The sequence below is a fragment of the Cucumis melo genome, chromosome 1 (assembly GCF_025177605.1).
Source record: "Cucumis melo cultivar AY chromosome 1, USDA_Cmelo_AY_1.0, whole genome shotgun sequence".
Lineage (NCBI taxonomy): Eukaryota > Viridiplantae > Streptophyta > Magnoliopsida > Cucurbitales > Cucurbitaceae > Cucumis > Cucumis melo.
Genome location: NC_066857.1, coordinates 35,183,671 through 35,209,720, shown reverse-complemented (window position 1 = coordinate 35,209,720; position 26,050 = coordinate 35,183,671). Strand labels below are relative to the sequence as shown.

At 36.0% G+C, this 26,050-nt stretch overlaps 6 protein-coding genes across 21 annotated transcripts; 3 read left to right on the top strand and 3 right to left on the bottom strand.

Annotated features, from left to right (window-relative positions):
- Positions 1–713: 713 nt before the first annotated feature.
- On the bottom strand, positions 714–5,231 carry LOC103499825 (putative UPF0481 protein At3g02645). The gene is made up of 2 exons (XM_051088685.1): positions 5,162–5,231; positions 714–2,946 (listed from the first exon to the last, which is right to left on the bottom strand). Exon 2 carries the CDS (start codon positions 2,919–2,921, stop codon positions 1,197–1,199), a length of 1,725 nt encoding a protein of 574 aa, XP_050944642.1. The 5' UTR covers positions 2,922–2,946; positions 5,162–5,231; the 3' UTR covers positions 714–1,196.
- Positions 5,232–5,568: 337 nt separating this feature from the next.
- LOC127148665 (pentatricopeptide repeat-containing protein At1g80550, mitochondrial) lies at positions 5,569–6,069 on the bottom strand. Its single transcript, XM_051082860.1, has one exon. It carries the CDS (start codon positions 6,067–6,069, stop codon positions 5,569–5,571), a length of 501 nt encoding a protein of 166 aa, XP_050938817.1.
- Positions 6,070–7,623: 1,554 nt separating this feature from the next.
- On the bottom strand, positions 7,624–13,093 carry LOC103499823 (putative UPF0481 protein At3g02645). Of its 10 annotated transcripts, none has more exons than XR_007823107.1 (4): positions 11,249–13,093; positions 10,925–11,166; positions 8,007–9,785; positions 7,624–7,887 (listed from the first exon to the last, which is right to left on the bottom strand). XR_007823107.1 is itself a non-coding variant. In XM_051088667.1 (4 exons), exon 3 carries the CDS (start codon positions 9,739–9,741, stop codon positions 8,014–8,016), a length of 1,728 nt encoding a protein of 575 aa, XP_050944624.1. In that variant the 5' UTR covers positions 9,742–9,785; positions 11,249–11,339; positions 11,416–12,996; the 3' UTR covers positions 7,624–7,887; positions 8,007–8,013. The 10 variants fall into 10 exon arrangements, 5 of the variants coding, with proteins under 5 accessions (XP_050944624.1, XP_050944629.1, XP_050944631.1 ...); XR_007823109.1 differs by lacking the exon at positions 10,925–11,166 and having other exon boundaries at positions 11,249–11,339; positions 11,416–13,093; XM_051088667.1 differs by lacking the exon at positions 10,925–11,166 and having other exon boundaries at positions 11,249–11,339; positions 11,416–12,996.
- An 861-nt stretch (positions 13,094–13,954) lies between these two features.
- Positions 13,955–18,067, top strand: LOC103499826 (BRAP2 RING ZnF UBP domain-containing protein 2). Its single transcript, XM_008462936.3, has 12 exons — positions 13,955–14,344; positions 14,948–15,063; positions 15,178–15,286; positions 15,401–15,515; positions 15,764–15,861; positions 16,000–16,106; positions 16,240–16,486; positions 16,574–16,627; positions 16,811–16,954; positions 17,098–17,162; positions 17,388–17,442; positions 17,591–18,067. Exons 1-12 carry the CDS (start codon positions 14,093–14,095, stop codon positions 17,750–17,752), a joined length of 1,524 nt encoding a protein of 507 aa, XP_008461158.1. The 5' UTR covers positions 13,955–14,092; the 3' UTR covers positions 17,753–18,067.
- A 1,340-nt stretch (positions 18,068–19,407) lies between these two features.
- Positions 19,408–22,262, top strand: LOC103499827 (F-box/LRR-repeat protein 14). Of its 7 annotated transcripts, none has more exons than XM_008462939.3 (3): positions 19,408–19,777; positions 20,260–20,495; positions 20,719–22,262. In XM_008462939.3, exons 2-3 carry the CDS (start codon positions 20,493–20,495, stop codon positions 22,135–22,137), a joined length of 1,422 nt encoding a protein of 473 aa, XP_008461161.1. In that variant the 5' UTR covers positions 19,408–19,777; positions 20,260–20,492; the 3' UTR covers positions 22,138–22,262. The 7 variants fall into 7 exon arrangements, with proteins under 7 accessions (XP_008461161.1, XP_008461163.1, XP_016902666.1 ...); XM_008462941.3 differs by having other exon boundaries at positions 20,260–20,598; XM_017047177.2 differs by having other exon boundaries at positions 19,409–19,777; positions 20,722–22,262.
- Positions 22,263–23,316: 1,054 nt separating this feature from the next.
- On the top strand, positions 23,317–25,652 carry LOC103499829 (acetylornithine aminotransferase, mitochondrial). Its single transcript, XM_008462943.3, has 3 exons — positions 23,317–23,938; positions 24,027–24,464; positions 25,031–25,652. Exons 1-3 carry the CDS (start codon positions 23,534–23,536, stop codon positions 25,553–25,555), a joined length of 1,368 nt encoding a protein of 455 aa, XP_008461165.2. The 5' UTR covers positions 23,317–23,533; the 3' UTR covers positions 25,556–25,652.
- The last annotated feature ends 398 nt before the right edge of the window (positions 25,653–26,050 follow it).

Genomic DNA, 26,050 nt, shown 5'->3' with positions numbered 1-26,050 from the left:
CCATTGTAGAGATAGTCAAGGCAAGGCCATTGTAAAGATAATTATGGCCCTTGTAGAGATAGCCTAGCAAGATCCTTGTAAAGATAGTTATGGCTCTGGTACAGATAGTCATAGCAAGGTTGTCTTTGTAAAGATAAGTCGTTTAAGCGAATATTAACTAGACCCTTATAGAGATTGCCAAGGCTAAATGAACTTAAAACTAGCTAATCGGACATGACTTATGTGAACTTGAAATTTATGGACTTTTTTTTTTTTTTTTGTTTAATGATACCATTTGAGATGAAATAGTCCATTTCATCCTTCATATAGTTGTAAATAACATTGTCATTATATGTTATACCGGTTTATGTAAATGATATCATGTATACCATCTAATCTTAATCTTAATGGGAAAAAAAGCTTTGCAATTATAGTTTGGAACAAATTTCAAAAGTTTATAATAACAATATAATTGTTAAAGAAAATAAAAAGTTAAACCGGCCAAAGTTGATGAGTGTTTTGAATATTTTTAACCTAATTTTCTTTAATCATACCTTAAAAATCTCACCCTCTAATTTTATTTCTTTCGCTATCTCCCACTTGAAAGTAAAGCTTTCTGCCTATTCATTTGAAATGGAGAGCATGAAAATGGACAGTCACGTAAACTTCTTGGAACTATAGAGAAAAGTTTTTCCCTTTTTTCTGGTGATGTTTTTAAATTAAAAAATCGGAACTTCCAATGAACCATCATCCAATTCAATCTTCAAGATTACAATTAGTGTCTTATCCATCAAGTGAGACACGAATATACATTATATACACAGCTTTATGAGATGAATATATCATATCAATACCAAACCATAGAATCTAAACTCAAAATTGTATTCTTATCAATATAATACAAATCAAACAAATACTTTCTACGAATTAGACAATTCTTTTTTTCCTTATTTTACATCAAACAACTAATAAAAGAAAAGTTACCAACGAATGGAGTTCCTGTGTAGCCCAAGACCAAGACAAGTCGAGCAGAAAGCCTTCCACCAGTTCCTTCTTTTAAGCTTTAAGGTTGGTGAATGCCGATCAGAGGGGAGAATGATTGGCTCAACAAACGAATCATAACAATATCATGAAAAAACTGAAGCTCAAGGAATTGGAGAAAAGAATATAGCAGAAAACTAGTGTCTTGCTTAAGGATCATAAGAAAAACCAGCAAACTAGGTCCCATCTGCGTTGAGATGATGGATGAACCGAGAGCAGCTATAAACTGAGCAAAATGCTTGTAATGCAGTCAAGGCCAAGAGCAAAATGGTAGCTAGAAATGCAAGCAATGGCCATGAACCAAACACGTACTTTTTTACAAATTTTGCAGCTTTAACTTTCCATCTACCACTGTAATACTTATTTACATCTTCAATTACCTTATCCAAGAATGGCACTTTCGTCAACTTGATGGATTTGCTCATCCCGTTCCAGAGATCCGCGACTTCTGCATCGCTCTTCAAATGATTAAGAATGATTCCTTTTTCCTTCAACAATCTCACGTCCTCTTCAGAATCGATGATGCCATTCATTAGTTCAATGAATCGAGTGAAAACCAAAGGCCCTGATGCTTTTGAAGCTTCGTATGCTACTAAGTTTCTCAATACTACTTCAGAGTTCACATCGAGATTAATAGTGGGAAGGTAAAATATCACTGCATTTGGGTCAAAGGCAACGGCTGAGACGCCTCCATCGATGGAGGAGAAATGAACACCTGATTTTGTCAGCTGGGACACTGAAGGAATTGCTATTTCCTCCGACAAAGGAAGTTTGATTTTTCCAACTTTCCATGAACTCCCCTTTTCTATATCATTTTCTTCTTCACCTTTTCGCAGTGAACATAGGTGACTGAGAGGCTTCATTAGAATCACAATTCCAGGAAGTTTAGAGACGATTGTCCATGGCAGTTTGAAGATCACTTGTAAGGGTCTAGAACTAAGTATTCTTCTGAATAAATGTACCGGACCTTTGTTAAACTTTGAGAGAATCTTCCAAATTGCACTTCCCAGTTCACTCAAGGAACGGCAAAAGTGCTTGAAGGCATTTTCGTCTTCGGCATTTTCTTTGGTGGATTCCTTTTGATTTCGATCATTTTCCAATATCTCCAAAGGGCCAGCCAACTTTGGAGTAATCATTCTGTACAGAAAATCAAGCAAATGAAAGCATTCTGAGACCGACACTTGAGGTTCCAACATCTCGAAAGGAGAAAGATCTTCATACAGTCCCAGCAACATAGAAAGCAACAATTGATCTGTTTGTTCAAGAGCAGGAGATTGAAGTTTCAGCATCTTTCTCAAAACAAATAAAGGTATCTGATTCTCAAGCATTACTATGTCTCTCAGAATGGTATTTTGTGCTGACCTCCTTCCCTCGTTATCTACCACTACCAAACATGACAACTTTGAGGAAATCCTTGAGATACTCTTCTCTTCTCTGATGGTATATACTTGGAGGACCTCCAGCAGGAAAGAGGCGTCAATAGCCATCATCCAAACAAACGTTTCACTGTTGAAATTGAGGTATTTGTGGTAGTACGCTCGAATCTTTCGCTCGTACTTGGCCAATTTCTCGACGAGATTGTGAAACTTGAGGCTTTGGAGCTGTTTCTGAACTTTTTTTGCTGCAGCAATCTTGTACCTCTCCATCACATAAAGTTCTTGGCGCCAGTGATGGTATGGACCAATTGCGACTTCCTGTGGAGTATATGAATCAGGATCAAAAACCATAAGAGACTTAGGGACAGTGCAAATGCATGCTGGATGTCCTATGTCTTCCTCGAGCTCTTCTTCATCTATGGATTGACGAATTTGATTGACCCATCCTTCCTCATAGCTTAAGTTTAATCCCCAATAATGTCCAGCAGGAAGAGAATGTAATCGTGATTTGCTGGAGAGTCTCATGGCGAGTACTGGGATGGTAATATATCTGCAATGAATTGGTACTGGGCAGTTAGAACGTTGGAAGTTTTATAGGCTGATAAATAACTCAATTCACTTTCGGCAAGGCTAATGTGTTCTGAAACTATCCTTCAGTGATTTTAAACCAAACGTTTAAGGCAGTCTTAGCATCATCTTAAAAATTTTCCCACGAGGTTTTCGTGTGCTCAAGCATGGGAAAGAAATAACATAAAAAAGACATGGATTAATGTATTGTTTTTTAAGTCCATACAACAATTAAAGGTCAGAAAAAGACAGAAATGGCAGAAGAAATTAATTGATATATACAAATATATATATACTCAGTATATTTATCACACATGCTGCATTGTCTTTCGTTTTCATCAGAAAAGGATAAAATAACCCATTCATATGCCAATGAAAACAATTTTCCCAATTCCCACCACGTAATCTAAGAATCACACATTTTTTATTAGTGTTGTCCCACACAGACGATAGAATGCCGAAGTATTTAAAAAATTGTTTGGTGACACTACTAAAGTATAAAGGCTAACAATGTGTGTTCTATTGGCAGACGTATGTGCTTCTACTTTTTTAATCCAATTTGATATTGCACTAAATCATTAGAAAAGTTAAACCACCAAATCAATATGATACACGTAGTATGCTTCACACACAAGGGACAAGAAGGGACCCCAAAGACAGAAGCACATATACGAATATAACCTAAGCCCATTCCTTTGTACTGTAATTTAAATAAGAAACATGAGACAGTTTCCTGACGTAGCAAAAGTAACGAGTTTTAGGGAGAAAATAAAGAACAAAAGTTACATATCAATAGTTTCCACAACAATTCATTTCCTACTACCCCTCATCTCTGCGATGTTTGTCAAAGTATTCAACTTTCCATCGGTCCCTTCAAAGCTGTACTTCCAAAAATAAATTCAAGAACTTGTAAAGTTTTGGTGCTATTCTACTTTTTGTTATAGAGAAATATAAAACTTTTTAGGGGATGGATAAGAGTTCTTTTTTTAAGTTTTATTTTTGTAGCCTATACTCAGTGTTTAATAGAGTTTTGGAATTACTCCCCTTCTCATCAAATGGCCACCAACAGGAGAGGTTTTCTTTAGTCTTAGTGGATGTTCTAAATTCCCTTCTAATCGTAACTATTGATAATTTTGTTTCTTCCCTCCTCTGTTGTTGGGGAAAATATTGGTAATTCACCTCCCACAGTTTAATCAGGATAATGGTTGAAAGAATACGCAAAAATGCTTTGGAAGCGTGCAATTTGAGATTTCTTGTGGATTTTATGGCTACAAAGAAACCCAAGGAGATAAAAGTAAAATATTTCGATACACATCCTTGATTAACAGTGTGCGCTTTGGGACTTTTACTGTGATTTGAATGGCATATGGCCCCTTGTTGGTGCACCTTTCACTTCACAAGATCTCTTATAATCACTGCATTTCTTTGATTGACTTGAATTCAAGGCACCTTTGTAATAATAATTTTTCTTACACCAAGTCATCTTTTCATCCACCGCTTGTTCGCCAAGCAATATTGAAAAGAGATCCTCCTCTCCTTTGGTTTGGATGGGCTTCTCCTTTCTCTAATGATACTGTGAGCCTCCTCACGTACACTTCTTACGGAAAATCACTTTTGCTCACAAAAGAATTGTTAGTGATATATAATTAAATTTGCCTTCAACCACCGGCTTAAACTTTTGGATGAATTGGTGATTTAATATGGTATCAGAGCAAGTAGTGCAGGGAGGTCTTGTATTTCAAGCCCCTGTGTTGTCGTTTTCCCCCCAATTAAAATTTAATTTCTACTTGTTGGGTCTTTCAAATATTTCAAGCCCACAAGTGAGAGGGAGTGTTGCTGATATATAATTAAATTTACCTTCAACCACCAACTTAAGCTTTTGGGTGAATTAGTGATCTAATAAGAATATTACGTGGTCTCACATGATTTGTCCTTTCATATGGTTAGTATGGAAGGTAAGAAACAAATAGAAGTAGAAACCAATTCTTTGGGGTTTAAAGTAGAAACAAACCATGCAAAGGTAATACCAAACAAGTAGAAACCAAGATCAAAAGAAACAAGCCATGCAAATATAATACCATGGATAAAGTAGAAACCAAAATCCATCGAATAATTTATTTTCTGTTTCAAGAGGGAGTAAGATATGGTTTTTCAATTAATTCATCAAATGTATGCATCGATCATCAATGATTTGATACCTTCATGAAGAATTTGAAAGATCATCAACCAAGAACTGGAAACTCATCCGGACATCACACAACACGATACCTGCCAATGATATCTCTAATCTGAATGAAAAAATTTAGAAAAGAAGAAGAAGAAGACAAACTTCAACATTCAAAATTAAAGCTTAACTAGTAATATCGTGTTAATTTGCCAGATGTTGCGTGCTCTATTTGTCTCTCCCCTTAAATTTCTGTATAACAGAACCGCCCAAATCAAAGTTCAGCTGGTTAGCCTCAACTTTTTTTGCAACATCTTAATCTGGGTAATAATATACCGGAAGATCAGATGTGTCAACAAAGCCCACATACAGTCTACTTGTTGCAGTTTACAATAGGATCGCCTCCATTCACCATCCTTTGTCACCAATTCCACTCTCAGCTTAGGTAAAAGACCTTTCGCTACCATCTTCGTCATAATTCCCAGCCACATCTATCATTCCCTTCTCCACAAAAGTATCAATCAAAGCATTGTAAGCAGACTCATTTGTGCTACACCCAAATTCCTCCATCTTATTCCACACTAAAAACACTGGTCTTAGAAACCCCCACCTTCCAAATTTCCTCCTGAGCATCACATCAGTATCCATTTTTGGCTTTTCAAGAGACCTGAAAAAACAATGATAGGTGATAACATTCGGTGGATACTTGAGCATTTGGTCGAGAATCACATGAGCATCCTTGAATCTTCCATTCTCACAAAATAGCTTAATAATAGTATTGCAAGTCACAACGTTAGGCTTACACCCCATTTCGTCTTCCGAAATCCCAACTGCATGAATCACTGTATTATAGGCCACTACATCCAATTTCACTCCCTTCTTTTTCATCTCCATGTACAATTTAACAGCCTTCCAAGGCTTCCCAGTCTTACATTGATCCATCTCCTCCTAAAATTCTCTACATTTGCTCTACCGCCTTGGCAACCATGAAGAATTAAGTTATGAATCTTTGAATCACAATCTAGATTAAAAACGAAGTCTCATCCAAGTAATCTCTCATAAGTAGCAATCGCTTAAACCAAATTCGAAACGAGAATGCCCAGCATTCGAGCTTAGGTCTCAGAGGTGTGATAGAACTTAAATTCTGATTCAACCCAGCTGTAAAACTTGTAAACAGTAGGAGGCTCTGGGCGGAGGAAAACGTGGGAGAAGTAGTGAATAGAGGGGGAACGGCGGGAACCGAAGTTAAAAAGCATTTTCCGTGAAGGATTTTTTAGTTTTGGACTCTGACCAAGAGAAGCCGATGCGAATTTTGAAAAATAAAATAGAGCTAAGGCCTGGCCGATCAGCTGCCCAAAGAAGGATAATACATTTGATACACACTTGTTGATATATGATTTAGAATGAATAGTTATTTTGAGTGTTTTAAATTTAAAAGATTTTACGTAAATAAAGATATAATTTTATAATTAAATAGATCTCCTTTAATTAGATCTAGAATTCATTAATTGATTTAGCGAATGATTTAGTGACTAAAATGATCTAGAATTCATTAATTGATATAGCAACTGATGTAGTGACGGAGTTGGACAAGGATTCTTGAACTGTTAGTAATTGGTCATTTCTTTGTTAGGTTTGTTGGACTACCTTGTCATTGTGGCTTTCTTTGCTAAGGGTGTCATTTGTTTTTAGAAAAAGTTGAAAGTCACGCTTGCAAATCGCGAAACTTAAATTATCACCCCAATACAATAACTCATTAAGTTGAACCATGCTCAACAACTTCATCCAAGCCACTTCAAAGAAGGTAAAACAAATAAGATGAAGAATGCTCCACCAAAATACTATTTGCAAGAAAGCACACCAAATTTTTTTTTACTCTAAAATCAAGCACAATTGATCGAATTTGTTAGTGTATAAAGAAACTTCAAATAGATCTAAAGGTTAAAGATTCACCAAAAGTTCACTCAAAGGTGGAGAATGGAGAGTATAATTTGTCTAAGATGTTACCTTATATTGAATTAAGTATAAGAAACCACTGATTTAAGTCCTTGTAATTGTTAGGAGTTAAATGTTAATAATGATTTTCATCTTAGAAAATAGATTATATAAAAGATTATTTTCAAATATACAAAATATAGAAAAATATCATAATTTATCTGTGATATATCGTGGTAGACAATTATCTATCTATCTATTTTATGATAGAAGTAGATAATAGTCTATCGATATCTATTATTTATAAATATTTTTAAAAAATTTATCATTTAAAATAATCTCTCGTATAAATATATTATATTTTTAATCTTTTAAAGTGAATACTTATTCATTTTATTCTTTTTCAAAATAAAAATAAACAAATAAATAAAACCTAAGAGCTTTTGTAGTTTATTTAAAAATAACTTTAATTTTCAAAAGTTTTATTATCGTTCATAAATTGTGACATTGTTTTTGCATTTATACATATTTAGTATAAACTTCTAACATGGGAATAGAGAATAGTATAAATTCTCGAATCTTAAATTCTTATCGATGACTTTGGTAACGTCTAGAAACAATGCACTCCACAAATTAGACAAATCTTTTCTTTTTCGTTCATATTCGACATCAAACTATTAAAGAAAAAAGATTACCCACGAAGTTCTTGTGTAGCCCAAGACCGAAGACAAGTAGAGCAGAAAGCCTTCCTCCGTTTCCTTCTTTTAATGCTTTAAGGCTGGCAAAAGCTGATTGAGAGGGGAGAACGAATGGCTCAACAAACCACTGGTTTCAAGCAAACTTAGAATTACAAATCATAACAATATCAAGAAAACACAAAGTTTAAAGGAATTGGAAAGAAAAGAACAGAGCTCCGCTGTATTTAGCTAAAGAATAAGAAAAACCTGCAAGCTAGGTCCCGGCAGTGCTGAGATGATCGAAGAACCGAGAGCAGCTATAAACTGAGCAAAATGCTTGCAATGCATTCATGGCCAAGAGCAGAATGGTAGCCAGAAGTGCAAGCAATGGCCACGAACCAAACACGTACTTTTCTACAAACTTTGCAGCTTTAACCTTCCATCTACTACTGTAATGCTTATTTACATCTTCAATTACCTTATCCAAGAATGGCACTTTCGTCAACTTGATGGATTTGCTCATCCCATTCCAGACCTCGGCTACTTCTGCATCACTCTTCAAATGGTTCAAAATGATTCCTTTTTCCTTTAGCAATTTCACGTCCTCCTCAGAATCAATGATCCCATTCATTAATTCGATGAAACGGGTGAAAACCAAAGGCCCTGATGATTTTGAAGCTTCATATGCTACTAAGTTTCTTAATACTACTTCAGAGTTCACATCCAGCTTAATGATAGGAAGGTTAAATATCACTGCCTTTGAGTCAAAGGCAATGGCTGAGACGCCTCCATTGATGGGCAAGAAACGAACCCCCGATTTTGTCAGCTCCGACACTGAAGGAATTGTTATTTCCTCCAACAAAGGAAGTTTAGTTTTTCCATCTTTCCTTGAACTCCCCCCCTTTTCTGGATCCTTTTCTTCTTCAACCTTTCTCAGTGAAAATATGTATTCGAGAGGCTTCATCAGAGTCCCTATTCCAGGAATGTTAGAGACGATTGTCCATGGCAGTTTGAAGATCACTTGTAAGGGCCTAGAACCAACTATTCTTTTGAAAAAATGTACGGGACCTTCGTTTAACTTTGAGAGAATCTTCCAAATTTCACTTCCCAGACTACTCAATGGACTGCATGGGTGTTTAAAGGTACTTTCAACAATTTCTATGGCAGGTTCCTGTTGATTTTGATCGTCTTCCATAGTCTCCAATGTATCAACCAACTTAGGAGTAATCATTCTGTACAAAAAATCCAGTAAATGAAAGCATTCTGAGACCGAAACTTGAAGTTCCACCAAATCTTCCATCACCTTGAAAGGAGAAAGATCTTCGTAGAGTCCCAGTAACATAGAAAGCAACAATTGATCTGCTGGTTCAACAGCTGAAAATTGAAGTTCCAACATCATTCTCAAAACAAATAAAGGTATCTGATTCTCAAGCATTACTATGTCTCTCAGAATGGCATTATGTGCTGACTTCCTTCCCTCATAATCTACCAAATATGACAACTTTGAGGAAACACTTGAGATACTTGTTTCTTCTCTTGTATATACTCGGAGAACCTCCAGCAGGAAGGAGGCATCAACGGCCATCATCCAAGCAAATGTTTCACTGTTGAAATTGAGGTATTTGTGGTAGCATGCTCGGGTCTTTTGCTCATGCTTGGTCAATTTCTCCACGAGGTCGTGAAACTTGAGGCTTTGGAGCTGTTTTTGAGCTCTTTTGGCTGCAGCAATCTTGTACCTCTCCATCTCATACAGCTCTTGGCGCCAGTGATGGTATGGACCAATTGCCACTTCCTGTGGGGTATAGGAATCAGGATCAATGACCATAAGAGACTTAGGGACATTGAATATGCATACTGGAATTCCTATGTCTTCCTCGAGCTCTTCTTCATCTAAGGATTGACGAATTTGAATGACCCATCTTTCCTCATCAAAGCCTGAGTTCAATCCCCAAGAATTTCCAGCAGGAAGAGAATGTAATCGTGATTTGCTGGAGAAACTCATGGTTGAGCACTGGGATGGTAATTATCTCTGCTACGGATTGGTACCTGGCAATTAGGAAGTTGGAGGATTTATATCTTATAAGCATGCATACCATCAATCTCATCAACGACCAATTTAGTTCTCTTTCATCAAGGCTAATGTCTTCTGAAACGATCCTTTACTGACTTTTTACACAACAGTTGACACAGTCCCACCATCTTAGATAAAATTTTGTCAACGAAGTTTTTTTGTCCTTGGGCACGGGAAAGAAATAACATATAACACTTGGTTTGATGTGTAATTTTTTTAAGTCCATACAACAATTAAAGATCAGAAAAGAACAGAAATGACGTCAGAGAAATAAGAGAAGCGACTGATCGCCTACTGCATGGATGTGAAAATGCAATAATTTTCAGATTGAAGTCAGGAAATTCAATAATAAAAAGTATGTATATTTAGCATGTTTATCATGTATGCTACATTATTTTTTGTTTCTTTGACTTCAACAAATATATATATATATAACGGCCCAACTTGCCTTTTATATGCCAATAAAAATAAATTTTCTCACCACATAATTCCGACCTCACATTTTTTATAACGGTTGTCCCACACAATGGATAGAATTCTTCAAATTATTTAAGCAATTGTTTGGTGACACTATTATATCATAAATGGTTGTATTCAAACAAAGTCTAATAAACTATTTATAAACAAAGCAAAATTTCATTGTCAATGAAATGATAGACAACGATAGATGTCTATCAAAGTCCAGCACTGTCTCTTATTGATAGACATTGACATTTTGCTATATTTGAAAATATTTTCAACATTAGCAATTTTGCCATTTAAAACAATTATCCTATCATAAAGGGTAATCAGGCGTGTTCTTGTTCTTTTAATCCAATTCCTTCTTGCACTAGAAAATCAGAAAAAGCTAGACCGTCATATCATACATGTAATCTGTTTCCCACACTAGGGATGATAAGGAACCCCAAAGGTAGATATTGTCTTATTGCAATTAAAATAACTACATAAAAAAATGTTAAAAGTAAGCCTCAGCCCGCTCCTTTTACTATAATTTTAATTATATTTTCAAAAAAAAAAAAAGTCTGTTCATGTAGCAAAAGTATAGAGTTTTAAGGAGAAAATGAAGAAACAAAAGTTACATATTAATAATTTCCTCAGTAATTCATTTACTTACTACCCCTCATCTCAGTGATGTTTGTCAAAAGTATTGGAGAGTCTTGACATCCACATCGTTAAGCTTGCACCTTGCTACCCTTGAGTTTTCATTTCATCAGTCCCTTGAAAGTTTTTATTTCAAAAAAGGAAACTTGAGGCTTGCTGAAGTTCTGGTGCTGTTCTCCTTGTTAGGGAGAAATATAAATCTTTTTGAGGGAATGGATTTAAGTAGAAACCAAAATCCATAGAACAATTTCTTCTCTGTTTTGAGAGGTAGCAAGAATATGGTTTCTCAATTAATTTGTCAAACGTATGGTCTCATCAATCATCAATAATTTGATACCTTCATGAAGAATCTGAGAGATCGTTGGCTGAGTGCCTCAAGAACTGGAAACTCATCCAGACATCATGATAGCCTGCCGTTGATATCTAACCTGAATGAAAAAAAATGGCAAACTCCAACATTCAAGATTAGAGCTTAACTAGTAATATTGTGTTAAACATGTTTACCAGATGTTTAACATCGTATTCCCGTGTGCTCTGTTTGTCTCTCCCCTCAAATTTCTGTATAACAGAACCCAGATAAAAGTTCAACTAGTTAGACTCCACCTTATTTGCAGCAGCTTAATCTGGGTAATAATAAACTGCAAGATCACATGTGTCTACAAGCAACGAGAAGTGCCATTACTATCTACTTGTTGCAGTTCACATTGGCATGATAGCCACCATTCACCATCTTTGTCCCCAATTCCACTCTCAGCTTAGGCGAAAGACCTTTCGCTACCATCTCTTCGTCATACTTCCTAGCCATATCTATCATTCCCTTCTCCACAAGAGCATCAATCAAAGCATTGTAAGCACACTCATTTGGGCTACACCCAAGTTCCTCCATCTTATTCCACACTAAAAACACTGGTCTTAGAAACCCCCATCTTCCAAACTTCCTCAAGAGCATCACATAGGTATCCATTTTTGGATGAACCCCATATTTAATCATCCTATCAAATAATATGAGAATCTCTTTCGGCTTTTCAAGAGACCTGAAAAAACAATGATAGGTGATAACATTAGGTTGACAGTCCCTCTTAAGCATTTGGTCGAGCATCATATGGGCATCCTTGAATCTTCCATTCTCACAAAACAGCTTAATAACAGTATTGCACGTCACAACGTTAGGCTTACATCCCATTTCCTTCATCTCATGAAACACCCGGCTGGCAAAATCGACACCTTCCGAAATCCCAACGGCATGAATCACCGTATTATAGGCCACTACATCCAATTTCATTCCCTTCTGTTTCATCTCCTTGTACAATTTAACAGCCTTCCAAGGTTTCCCACTCTTGCACTGTATATCCATATATATCGAATACGAATGCAAATCCTTACGAACGCCCTTCTTATCCATTTCTTCCCAAAAGTCTCTACATTTACTCCACCATCCCATCTTAAGCCAACCACGAAGAATTAAGTTATGAATCTTCGTACTCGAATCACAATCCAACCTCCTATTCTTCCCAAAACACAGTTCCTGCGCTTCATCGACATGTCTAGACTCACAAAGTGCATCAATAAGATTACAAAACGAAGTCTCATCCCTCAATTTAAACTCCCGTAATCTCTCATAAGCAGCAATCGCTTCAGTAACCAAATGAGCCGACGCATAACGCTTAAACAAAATTCGAAACGTGGTGTGATCCGGTGGCGCAAACGGGGATTGTCGCATACGGTTGATCAAGACCCAGGAAAGATCGAACTCGAAGAACTTACCGAGAATGTCCAACATGCGATTGTAGGTCTCGGTGGTGTGATCGAACTTACATTCCGATTCAACCCAGTTGAAAAACTCGTACGAGCGCTTCCAGTCATTGCAGTAAGAATCAAGCGCTTCACGAACAGTGGAAGGGTCGAAATTAGCGTGTGTCGGACGACGTTCCGAGGTGTTAAACTTGAAATCGAACTCGGGAATGGGATTGATTGTTTTAGTAGAAAAGAAAATGGTTGCCGGCGGAAGGAAACGGCGGGAAGCGAAGGAAAAAAGCATTTCCAATGAGAGATTTTTGAGTTTTGGGTACTGAGCGAGCAGGAGAAAGCAATGCGAGTTTAGAATAATGGACTCTTAATGCCTGGGCAGGCCGATCAGCTGCCCAACGAAGGCCGAAAGATTAGGGCTTGAACTCGTGCCAACTTTTGGTCTTTGTTCCTACCCAATAAAGAAAAGCAAAAACATTTGGTTTTGTCTTTTTCTACCGTTGTTTTGCAAAATCAAGAAAAATATTTACTAACATAACATATGATTAATTCGCAGTACAAGTATTGGCGATTCTTTTTTCATAATTTTTTTTTTTTATATATATATATCCTATTTATATATTTTTTTATTTATTTATTCATCTCGACCAACTTGATGCAATTAAGGTTTGAGATCTTAAGTCCTTTATATTGGAACAGTGTATATCAAGATACAAAATTTTTTCATCCCAACCATCTCAATACCACTAAGGTTCGACATCCAATAACTAAAAGAATTATTTCATCCGCATTTCAGTGCAACATATCGACGGATGTAGCATAAGTCCATGGGATTCGAACTCTCTTCAACTTTATTGTAACTATTTATTTTTTAATATTTATCTTAATTATGTAGTTTATTTTCTATATTTTTCTTTTACCTCAAATATAATGTAAATCAGCACTTTTATCTTCCATCTCAAGTCATCTCGGTGTATTATATGTATTGAACTAAATGCAGAATTTTTTATCTTGGGACGGTATGTCTAAGATTGTGTATCAAAATATACACAATTGTGTATCGTTTTAGTATTTTACATTTGTAAACATGTGTGTTTTTTCGTTTTCAAAATTATTCTATAGCCCAGAAGTATTTTGCATATTCGAAAAACAAAAGAAAGAAAGAAAACCCTATCATCTAAATGGTAAAAATATTTTCAAAATAAACAGTAAATTAGTTGAATGTTAATAACGAATTTCAGGCAAAGAAATATATCATATCATCTGAATTTGTATTAAGTGAGTACCGATTCATACTATTTTTTAAAATTAATACCAAACGTAGACTTTGGTATTATTTATTTATTTGGATGAGGTATATATATAATTCAGAGTTGATACACAAGAGGAGCGTACAATCGTTTCCCCGCGAGAACTCAATTCCCCCGTCGCCGGAATGCCAACTACCTCCACCACCGCACTCGACGTACCCGCAACCTCCGATGAAGGGTTCCGGGCTCCGAAATCGTCACTGGCTTCAGGTGATCCCAGCGTTTCTTCTTCCACTTCATCCTCCTCCATTTCTGGTTCGACACAGGCCTTTCATTTCTCCTCTGGAAACCCCAGAATCGAAGAAATCAGAGGTGTCGTACATCTATTCCGAGATGACTCTTCCTCCTCATCCTCGACATCATCTTCTGCTCTCCCTGTGAGCTGCGATTCTTTGATCTTTATTTGTTGCGTTTCGTTGCAGAAGAATTTCAATTTGTTAGTCTTCAAAGTGATTTTTGTTGTTTGGGATAATTACTGTGGCTTATTGTTGGTGTTTTCTAGGGCAGAATTTGGGGTTTCGCTGGGAACAAGTTATCCTAGCTTTCATATTCTACTGTGCTCTTATTTCATTTCATTGGTTTGCATTTTTCTTTGAGTATGAAAGTTGAATTATTAAATAAATTCCAAAAACGAAAACGAGATTTCTAAGCAAGAAATTTAGAGGTGGGAGGGGTGTTTACAGGGTTAATTCTCGAAAACTAAAAATAAAAAACAACATGTTTATCAAATGGGACCTTAGAAATTGAATTTTCTTTTATTCGCTTCCTTTATCATGATTGATTCATAGGGATTGTATGAAATGTAGTTTAAGCGAATCAAATTTCTGAAGTATTCAACATCATTATTGGTTGTTATTTTCTTGCTTTCTTTTGATAATCGATTTCATAACACACTTGATAAACAATAACGATCCCACAGTTAGGATTTTTTATATGCTAAGTATATTTTCTATTCTGAACGAATAGTTTGTTTTGCTTAGGTTGAGAGGAAGCCTCTTGTTTGCGTACTTGGAGTGCCAAATCATATGACTTATGCTGACTTTTGCCAGTTTTGTGGTTCTTTCATTCATGAAATTTTGGAAATGCGGGTTGTCAGGTGTAATTGCTCAACTATTACTCATATTTTTGGTCATTGGGTATTTCTCTAGATATTGTGAGTTTTATGTTGGTTTTAATTTATTCCTTATTATTGTTGCACCTGTGTGGATAGAGGCGATGGGATGGAGGACAGTTACAGCATATTAATCAGATTTCGGAGTCAGGATTCAGCCGATAACTTCTACAAGCATTTAAATGAGAAGCGTTACTCATCTCTGGAGGTTGGTCATTAGCATTGGCTTCTGACATGCTTATCCACTTTGACAGGCTTGTTTATAGGGACTACAGCCTTGTTAATAGAACTTTCTATTTTCATTGATTGCAATTGAATACAGGCAGAAGTTTGTCACCTGCTTTTCATGGTTGATGTTCAGTACACAGCCTCAATCGAGCATGCACAAGCATCCCCTGCCAGTTCAACTGAGCAGCCAACATGTCCAGTTTGTTTGGGTAAGTGTAATGGAAATGCTTTAAATCTTGTGTTTCTTAAAACAAATTTTAAGCAAGTTGTCTGTCGGAACTTTCTATGCAGTGTCTACATTCTTTCGTTCCAATATAAACCTTTTAGATCATGCAGATGACCCGCAGAGGCTCTATTTCATTAACTAACAACATTCTTTCAAGCGTGTTTTGTACCGTTCCCTTGTTAATTTGTTTCTTTATATTTGGTTTCACCTTTTTTACTCCCAATGGCACAGATAGATTAGACCAAGAGACGAGTGGAATTCTAACTACTATCTGCAATCATTCCTTCCATTGTTCATGTATATCAAAATGGAGTGATTCCTCTTGTCCGGTGGGTGATTCTCTCAGCTTTTAACTGATGTTTTTATTCTAACACTTTTCCTCTAGTTTTGGTTAGTTTAACTCAAAAGCTCATCAGCTGACAGCTAAGATATTTAGTCACTAATGAAGTTTGTTTGACAATTTCCAGGTGTGTCGATATTGTCAGCAGCAGCCTGAGAAATCAGTATGCTTTATTTGTCAGACTTCCGAAAACCTGTGGATTTGTGTTATCTGCGGCTTTGTTGGCTGTGGCAGGTAATGCTTTCTGCTTTTTTTTTTTTTTTCCTTCTCATCTTTTTTTGTCACCGGAATATTATTGCCTTTTTTTCAGACCTCTTTTAAGTTTTATATTGGTTGGACTACTAAAACATTCATTATTCTGGTTCAGATATAAAGAAGGGCATGCTATTGTACATTGGAAAGATACGCAGCACTGTTATTCACTTGAGTTAGAAACTCAACGTGTATGGGATTATGCAGGAGATAACTATGTCCATCGTTTGATCCAATCCAAAACGGATGGAAAATTGGTTGAGTTGAATTCATATTGTGCTCATGCTAATGATGGGTGCATGAGTTGTGGTGGTCTAGATGCTGCAACTAGTGAGGCTCTTTTGAACAGTAGAGTTGAACTTGTAATATCTCTTTCCCCTTGTGCACATTACCGCTCTTGGTTATCTTCTCTAAAAATATGTGCTAACTAATTGTGATGATACCAATAGATTGTCAACGAATACAATGAACTGCTTACTGGTCAACTCGAGAACCAAAAGCTAGTACGTCTTCTATTCCTTATTAACTTCTTACCACCAATGATTTTACTCATCTCTATTAAGATTACAAGTTTAAGATTAAAGTTCCCTATGGAATGTGATTAGTCTGGGGGTTCGTTGATACATAAATTCTAAGCTTTTGCCACACTTTTAAATTTTTCATCAGTTTATTTGTCACAATTGTAGTATTTTGAGTCGCTGCTGCTAGAAGTCAAAGAAGAAACTGAAAGAGAAATATCTAGAGCTATTGAGAAGACCATCAATCAAAAACTGCAGAAGCTGCAAGCTAAGCTGGATAAGTGCATCAAGGAAAAAAAATTTCTAGATGATGTTAGTGACTTCTTCTGCTAGAATGTAGTTTTAAGTTTACTTTCTTTGTATTGGATGATGCGATCATTGAGACACGTTATCTAGTAAAATGCTATAATAATCCTTATAGCTTTGACGATGGTTTATTGTTTCTTTGCCTGCAGCTGAATGAGAATCTCTTGAAGAACCAGGAGATATGGAAAACAAAGATCCATGAAATGGAAGAAAGGTAAATATCTCTCCTATTGCCTTAGACTCCATCTTTAGATGATTAATTCCCAATTAAGCATATATGGGTTTGTATGTTACCCATCAACTTGAGCTGTTTCAGGAAATAAACATAACTTATATCTCAAAAATTAATAGTTGAACGCAAACAGAGCAGCGAATATTTCTGTATAAAGGTCCTTTTCATTTTCTTTTCAAGTATTTGAGGTATCTTATTTGCACTCAGGGAAAAGAAAACCGTAGAAGCAAAGGACTACAAAATACAGGATTTAGAAGCGCAGGTGATGCATGTTTTCTACCTTTCAATTCCTCTCTCCTTTCTTATAACCTCTCCAGACATAAAGCTGGTGAAATCTGGCCTCAACGGCTTAATTTGGTATGATATTGTAAATCATATCGAATTAATAGTTCTTCTTATGTTACTTTCAGCTTGGAGAACTTATGGCACTCCTAGAAACTGGCCAGCAGATGGAGCAGCTATCAGTAACAAGTGAAGCAAGAGAAGCCAGTATTCTACCATTATCACCAGAGCCATCTTCTAAGAACAATGGGAAAGGAAGCTCCAAGTCCAACAACAAGAAAAAAAGCTAAGTTTAATCACTGACGTCGCTACGGTTTGGCTATTCCAACTCTACTTTTCGCTGTATACACACAGATGAACATGAACTTGGACAGTATTCAGTGTTGGCAAACATTCATGGTAAATGAAGCCAATGAAGTTAGAACTACTTCTGCACCGATAAAGGGCCTAGTTACTTTTATGTGCAGAATTCTGTAGATAGCTATTGAATCTTTTAAGCTCTTAGCTAGCTAATCATCCTTTCTTTTGAGGTTGATAGAAGTACGTGGAGTGTAAATAAAAGACATACATTTGATTAAAGGTTAAAAGGAAATAAGTTTAATGTATAGTGTTCATCTACCTAGGATTTAGTATTTAATATCTTATGAGTTTCCTCGACAACCAAATATTTTAAAGTTAAAAAAGTTGTCTCGTGAGACTAGTCAAGATGCACAGAAATAGGCTTGGATTCTTATATATATGTAAAAAAGTTATATAGTAGTTCAATTGTACAAGTTTAGTTAAGTGGTAAGTGAATTTTACCCAAAAGAAAGTGGTGAATTAAAATCTTCCAACCATATATTTGTTGTACTAAGAAAAGAGTATTTATGTGATTTTGATGGACACATTCAATGAGCAATAACATAACAAATCAACATCGCCCGATCGAGTAAGATACTTTAGTTTATTTATTGACGTTGAGTGTTCGGCCAACTACTCCTATGTTTGTTAAACTTGAGGAGGGAAAAAAATCCTCTACTACTTTCTATTCTAATTCAAACTCTAATATTGTTTAGCTAATATTTTTTTCTTACGGAAAGAGCGACACAAAGAGGGATTTTTCAAACAATGGAAGAGTAAAAATATATCAAAATGAACCTAACTTAATGTAAAGTTTATACCATTATTCTCAAAGTTAGCAAAAATAGTCATCACCACAATTACTCGATCCTCCACCAAAGTAAAAATTGAAATTAGGTCATTTTAGACATGATATTGATTTTTTTGTTGATATGTCTTATTTTCCTCAACATTTTTACATTTACAAGAGTTTGATAGCCACGTGAAAAGTTTGTCGACATTTCTATTATATAGTAGAAAATTTTGAGAAACATAACAAATAAGAAGCACAATGTCACTAATGTTAATATAATGTAAATAATAAAGATCTCTTGACATTGACATTTATCGATATTTTTATTAAACATTTTGTAAAATTAACTTTCGACTTTTTCGACAATACTAATTTTTTAAATTTTTTATCTTACATAAAAAAAAAAAGATAAATAACAAGTTAGGTAAGAGTTATACCAATTTAAAATTTAATAAAAGTATCAATTTAAATCATGAAATTTCGATTGAGCTTTCTTCCACTTTTACATTCGGTACAGTCACCTTAACCCTAAAACTTTTCATAATAAGATTAAGTTAGACATCTTATTAGGATTACTTTTGCAAACCATCCATATATTGATTATTGTGTATACTTTTCATAAACAATTTAATTTAGACATTTTATTAGGATTGTTTTTACTAATCATCCTATATTGATTATTGTGTATACTTAGTTAAGCATTGGTTTTACAAAATGGACTAATAGATTAAATGATATGACAAAAAACTAATCTATTTGTACTACTCCTAAAATGTAAGTAATACTTTTCCAAAAGAAAAGGAAAAGGAAAAAAAAAGTGTAAACATATCCACCGATAACTTGGCCGTTGTTAAACGGAATCACCGATCGAAGTTTCTTCTCTACAAAATCCTATACAAACGTTGGAGCCTGTTTCCGGTCTCTTCGCTTTTGCTTCCCTTTTTCTGTATTTGTTCTTTGATATTTATATACCAGACACAAATTTTGTAGACATCGAGATATTTTGGTGGCGAATTTGAATCGTTATCATTGTCCTTTTCTCCATAGATATCTATTCTCTTTTACCCACAACCCAATTTGGATTTCCCTTCCACTCTAATTTGTAATCCAAAGGAAACTGATTCTACCCATCTGACTTCTGTTCGTTATCTCTTCTTCGTTTGTGGGTTCTTCGTTTTTTCAGGTGAAATTTCTGTATCCTTCTTGTAGATCTTGATTTTCTGTTTTGTTTCTGTATTTTGAAAGTAGTTATTGAATTGGGTTTGAATCGTCTCTGTTGATGGGTTTTAAATTCATTCCTTTTTGCTTATTTTCCTCTTAACAAAATTGTTACTCGACCTCTTATTCGTTCTTTGTTTATTGACAACTCTTGATGATCTCCCTGTTCTGTTTCTATTGCGGTTTGTGTTTTTTTTTTTTTTTTTTCTTTTGATGGCCTCTCTCTCTGGATGGTGCCATTTTTTTGTTTTGTTCTTATCTTATTTTTGTTGGGCATTCCTCTGAATGTGTGTATTTTTTTTGTTGTTGCCTTGTCCCTCCTTGTTGTTTTCTTTGATGATTATTATGAATCTTTCAAATTTCTCTTTATAGTCGATTCTTTCCATGACTTCCAATTTGGGGCTTTACCATTTCTGGTTGATTTAAACTAGAACTTTCAAATTGCAGGTTCGAATTTTCCATCCAACGTTGTCGGATTCTGGAAAAAAAACAATCTAATCTTCATATTTATAGCTTTTCTGGTCTCTAAGATGGCGTTGGCTTCAAAATTCTGTGTTTTTCCACTTTACATTTGGTGACATCGTTTAATTATTTATTCAACTTCTTCAAGTTCTTTGGCAACCAATGTGGAAAAGTTTCCTCTTACGCGAGGACTCATATTAGCAGTCAATTGCTTCTTTATGGTTGGTTTCTTTGATGTTATGTTGAATAGTGGCTAGATTTTTATATGTGAAGCACACATTGCCTGACATTAATGAAAGTAGAAACTGAGTTCATTCTATTTCGGTATGATTTTTCCAAGATCCCTGGAGATACTTATTCAATTATGAGTTATTATACTGTTTTTGTAGTTCCTGCTTACCTCCTTTGGAATCTTAGCTAATGGATAATTATCTTATGACGCAGAAGTTTCTTGTTAGGATGGATAGTTTACCAGAAGTATTGATTTGGGAAATATTGAACAGAGTTAAGAAAACAGTTGACAGAAATTCTTTGGCATTGTCATGTAAGCGGTTTCATCGTTTGGATAAAGAAAACAGACAGTTCCTTCGAGTTGGTTGTGGATTAGACCCTGCAGATGAAGCTTTGACATCTCTGTGTCTTAGGTTTCCCAATTTAGTACGAATCGAGATCACGTATTCAGGTTGGATGTCAAAACTAGGGAAGCAATTGGATGATCATGGACTTTTCATCCTCTCGAACCATTGTCCATCTCTAACCGATCTCACCTTAAGCTATTGCACATTCATCACTGACGTCGGACTTCGGAATTTGACTTCCTGCTACAAGCTTTCAGCTCTGAAGCTGAATTTCACCCCTAGGATCACCGGCTGTGGCATATTTTCAATCGCTGTTGGATGCAAAAACCTCACCGTTCTCCATCTTATTCGATGTTTGAATGTCAGCAGTGTCGAGTGGCTTGAATACTTTGGCAAGCTTGAAACACTTGAAGATCTCTCGATTAGGAACTGTAGAGCAATAGGTGAAGGTGATCTGATAAAGCTAGGCCATAGCTGGCGAAAGTTGAAGCGACTGCAATTCGAAGTAGATGCTAACTACCGATACATGAAAGTTTATGATCGTTTAGCTGTTGATCGATGGCAAAAGCAATGGATCTCATGTGATGACATGTTGGAACTTAGCTTGGTGAACTGCATAATCAGTCCAGGGAGAGGACTTGCGTGTGTGTTGGGAAAATGCAAAAACTTGCAAAAAGTTCACTTAGATATGTGTGTTGGAGTCAGAGATTGTGATATAATAAGTTTGGCTCGAGAATCACGAAATCTCCGCTCCATTTCCCTCCGAGTTCCATCAGATTTTTCGCTTCCATTGTTAGCCAACAACACACTGAGATTAACAGATGAGAGCTTAAAAGCCTTAGCAGAGAACTGCTCCCATCTCGAGTCAGTCAGAATCTCATTTGCAGATGGTGAATTCCCCTCGCTATCTTCCTTTTCCCTCAATGGGATCCTTGTTTTAGTTCGCATGTGCCCCGTTCGAGAGCTCTCCCTCGATCATGTCTACTCCTTCAACGACATGGGGTTGGAAGCCCTCTGCTCAGCCTCCTATCTCGAATCTCTAGAGCTCGTAAGATGCCAAGAGATAAGCGACGATGGCCTACAGCTAGTGAGCCAGTTCCCTCAATTGCAAAACCTACGGCTGAGCAAATGCTTGGGGATCACTGATGATGGTCTGAAGCTGCTGGTCGACACATACAAACTCGAATCATTGGTTGTGGAGGACTGCCCTCAAATCTCCGAGAGGGGTGTCCATGGCGCTGCGAGAGCCATATCGTTCAGGCAAGACCTGTCATGGATGTATTGAAACTTAACTGAGTTTTCATCTCACATCAATAGTGATCAGTAATCTTCGATAACGATTGTAATGTATTAACTTAGTCCAAAATGTGAAGAAAAAAATAATAATGGACTCATTCATTTGTCAAATAATTTGCTTTTGATTCTTCTTTGTCTTTCTGTCTATGAAACTAGAAAGTGATGGATTGGTGTTGTATTTACAAAGTCTTTGGTAATGTCAGAAAAGAGGGGAGAAAACAAAACATAACATGTATACAAATTTAGTCTCAAATTTTTTATTTTGTCTCGTAGACTTAATCTTGATTCATTCGTGAAAGTTTACCATTTTAATTTTACACGAGATTTTTCTACATAGAACATAATAGAGTACAAAAGTTAAGGTTTAAATTGTTATATTTATTAAGTTCAAAGTTTAAAATCGATACAACCTCAAAATCTTGAGGTAAAAGTTGGTATTTGGTCTATTTCTTTTAACATCCACAAAGTGTTTGAACTAAAAACGTTGCCTTCTACGGTTTGAATGCGTAAGAAATCTTAATATATTAAATCTTGAATTTGAACTCATTTTCCTCTGATTCATGTTCTTTATTGATTATAGGCAGTGTGTTTTTGGACAACTTTTCTTTTTTCTTTTTAAGAAATTAAACATCTAGGATAGTTTGGATCAACCCTAAGTTGCGATCTAACCTATGTTTTTACTCAATTATTCAAAATAATATTGAGGGAATTTCCTTTTTTTTTCTTTTTGTTTTTGTTAATTGTCTTGTAGTGGTTTTGGCTAGTCGTCTGACGTGGACATGATGCTGACGTTGACGCTGAATGAAATCTCCACGTCACCTCATTTACATCATGGTCCCAATACCTTCTTTCTTTCTTCCTTTGCGTAGAAAGTGGAAACCTCATCTTTCACCTTAAAACTTCCATTTCTCGACCAAATTACCCTTTACATTTAAATTATTATATTACTTCACTATAGTTATTAATCTAATTTTCTTTTGCATCGATGGAAGATCCAACTTTCTATTTCAAGAACGAAAGATTATGTCAATTATCATTAAACCATGTTAGACTCGAAAACACCTCGAAAAGAAAAATATTTATAAATATAATAATTTATTAATATTGGGACAAAGGGTTTTAATATTATTATATTACACGTCATTTTATTCAAAGGGCCATTTTTTAAAATTCAAAGCCCAATGGCCATTTCTTCCCACAGAAATCCTTCAATTTCACTGCCATTTCTCCGCTTCTCCTTCACTCTCCAAGCCCTTAAATTTTACCAATTTCATTTTGATTTCTTCATTTTCCAGCCGCCTATCCCTTCAATTTCCTTCCTTTCTACGACTCCACCGTGAATTCAATCCCTTTTCTTCTCTGACTTACTCATAGCTACAACCCCAATGGCTTCTCTTCCATCTTTCTTCCGTTGTTCCAGTCCTCCGCATCCCGATTTCACCTTGTTTCGAGCTCCCATCAATGGCGGAAGAATCCGCGCCTGTCTTAGTGTAGATTTACAAGGACCCAGTTCGTCAAAGCTTCAAAAAGGGGAACTGGGTCGCTCGAGCGAGGAGGTGATCGATTCAGAACGGAATCTTTTCGTCGGAACTTATGCTCGTGCGCCGGTGGTTCTCTCGAGCGGTAAAGGATGTAAACTGTATGATCTCGAAGGGCGAGAGTATTTAGATATGGCCGCCGGAATCGCCGTTAATTCCTTAGGTCACGGTGACCCCGATTGGCTACAAGCCGTGATCGAGCAGGCGAATACGGTCTCTCATGTTAGCAATCTCTTCCATTCAATCCCTCAGGTGAAACTAACCCCGAAAGTTGAAAATGAAATTGAAACTGTAAATGGGTTTAGTTCATAAGTGTAGTACTCTGTTTTCATTGCTATAGGTTGAACTTGCAAAACGCCTTGTAGCTAAATCGTTTGCGGATCGTGTGTTTTTCACCAACTCTGGCACGGAAGCAAATGAAGCTGCCATTAAATTTGCTAGGAAGTTTCAGAGATTTTCTCATACTGAATCCAATGAGTTACCCCCTGTGGAGTTTATTGCTTTTTCCAATTGTTTTCATGGCAGGACAATGGGTGCTCTTGCCTTAACGAGCAAAGAGCATTACAGAACTCCTTTTGAGCCTGTTATGCCTGGTGTTTCTTTCTTGCCATATGGTGATATTGAGGCTGCAACCAACTTGATTCTCACAGGGAAAATTGCTGCTGTTTTCGTCGAACCCATTCAGGGTGAAGGTGGCATTTTCAGTGCTACAAAGGAGTTCTTGCTTTCCTTGAGGAATGCTTGTAATGAAGCTGGAACTCTTCTAGTCTTCGATGAGGTATAAAAAATTCTCCCCTTGTCGCACACAGCTCTCTAAGAATCCAATGAATAGATTGATATAGCATCGCTTGTGTCTTCTTAGTACCATAATTGTCGAAAATTGGCTTGCATATATCTTGACTGATCATACTGAACAATTGTTTAATTCAAATAGTTGTTGTGATACTTTATCAAATTGCCTTGTTGGTTAATGAACCGATGATCGAATAGGGAGGAAACTAAGAAACTACCTAAATTTTGTGACTTGTGTACATTTTTATTGATCTTTTTGACTAATGTTTGATACAACTAGTTGGAGTCTTACATCATCAAATTGCTTTTTTGGTGATTGATTTGATGATCACTTTAACGAAAACTAGAAACAACCTAATTTTTGTCTACTTTGTACCATGATTGTCCAAAATCAACTTCCATGTATCTTATTCTTGACTAACCTTTAGTGAACCATTGTTTGATTCAACTAGTTGTAGTGTTACATTATCAAATTCCTTTATTGGTAAATGAACCAAAGATCGATCAGTTCAAAAACTAAGAAACTACCTACATTCTATTCTGTGTGTATAGATTCAATGTGGATTGGGTAGAAGCGGTCATCTCTGGGCACATGAAGCTTATGGTGTATATCCAGATATAATGACTCTTGCCAAGCCTCTAGCTGGAGGTCTCCCCATCGGAGCCGTACTAGTGACCGAAAGAGTCGCTGCTGCAATAAACTATGGAGACCATGGAAGCACTTTTGCAGGCTCACCACTCGTTTGCAATGCTGCAGTCTCCGTTGTAGACAAGATCTCAGATCCTTCATTCTTGCTTAGTGTCTCCAGGAAAGGCGAATACATGAGGAATTTGCTAAAGCAAAAACTGGGAGGAAACTCACATGTTAAAGAAGTTAGAGGGCAAGGCCTTATCATTGGAATAGAATTGGACGTGCCTGCTGGTCCTCTCGTAGAAGCTTGTCGAAACTCAGGCCTTCTAATTTTAACAGCGGGCCAGGGGAATGTGGTTCGACTTGTACCGCCATTGATCATCGCAGAGCAAGAACTGGAGTTTGCTGCTAATATTCTTCTTGAATGCATCCATGTACTTGACTGATCTTAAAAGTTTTTAGCCGCTAGTTTTTTAACAATGTTATGATATCATCAAGTCTTGTATGTAATGTTATAATTTGAAATAAACTTGTTTTTTGCCATTTGGTTTTGTCTTGAAGTAGGTGGAAAAGGAGAAGCTTTTTGCAGGTGTTGTTTCTTTTTTAAATCAGTAGCGTTAGTTTTAAAGTTTACTATGACCATATTATGCTGATCTAAACTAAGAAAAAGTATATCTAAATTATGAGTTTTGTTCTATGAGTTTTGTTCTTATGTTATGTCTTAGTATTAGAACATTAGTAAAATAGAAATTATTTCCAAATTGTTATTTTATATATTTTGAATATCAATTAAAATTTATTAACTAAGATGATGATTAAAATTGTTTCTGTTGATAATTTTAAATTCAAATAATAATACATCATTGAAAAGTATACTTTCTAGTTCTACTGCTTCGTGTTATTGTACTCAAAATAATTAATCTTGATTGATTATTTGATAT

Coding starts and splice junctions, on each gene's coding strand:
- LOC127148665 (XM_051082860.1), bottom strand. CDS start 6,069: ATGGATCAATGTAAGACTGGGAAGCCTTGGAAGGCTGTTAAATTGTAC.
- LOC103499827 (XM_008462938.3), top strand. CDS start 20,695: ATGGATAATTATCTTATGACGCAGAAGTTTCTTGTTAGGATGGATAGT.
- LOC103499829 (XM_008462943.3), top strand. CDS start 23,534: ATGGCTTCTCTTCCATCTTTCTTCCGTTGTTCCAGTCCTCCGCATCCC. Junction 23,939..24,026: donor TCTTCCATTCAATCCCTCAG/GTGAAACTAACC, acceptor TCATTGCTATAG/GTTGAACTTGCAAAACGCCT. Junction 24,465..25,030: donor CTCTTCTAGTCTTCGATGAG/GTATAAAAAATT, acceptor CTGTGTGTATAG/ATTCAATGTGGATTGGGTAG.
- LOC103499823 (XM_008462933.3), bottom strand. CDS start 9,741: ATGAGTTTCTCCAGCAAATCACGATTACATTCTCTTCCTGCTGGAAAT.
- LOC103499825 (XM_051088685.1), bottom strand. CDS start 2,921: ATGAGACTCTCCAGCAAATCACGATTACATTCTCTTCCTGCTGGACAT.
- LOC103499826 (XM_008462936.3), top strand. CDS start 14,093: ATGCCAACTACCTCCACCACCGCACTCGACGTACCCGCAACCTCCGAT. Junction 16,107..16,239: donor GGCTTTGTTGGCTGTGGCAG/GTAATGCTTTCT, acceptor ATTCTGGTTCAG/ATATAAAGAAGGGCATGCTA. Junction 16,955..17,097: donor AAAAAAAATTTCTAGATGAT/GTTAGTGACTTC, acceptor CTTTGCCTGCAG/CTGAATGAGAATCTCTTGAA.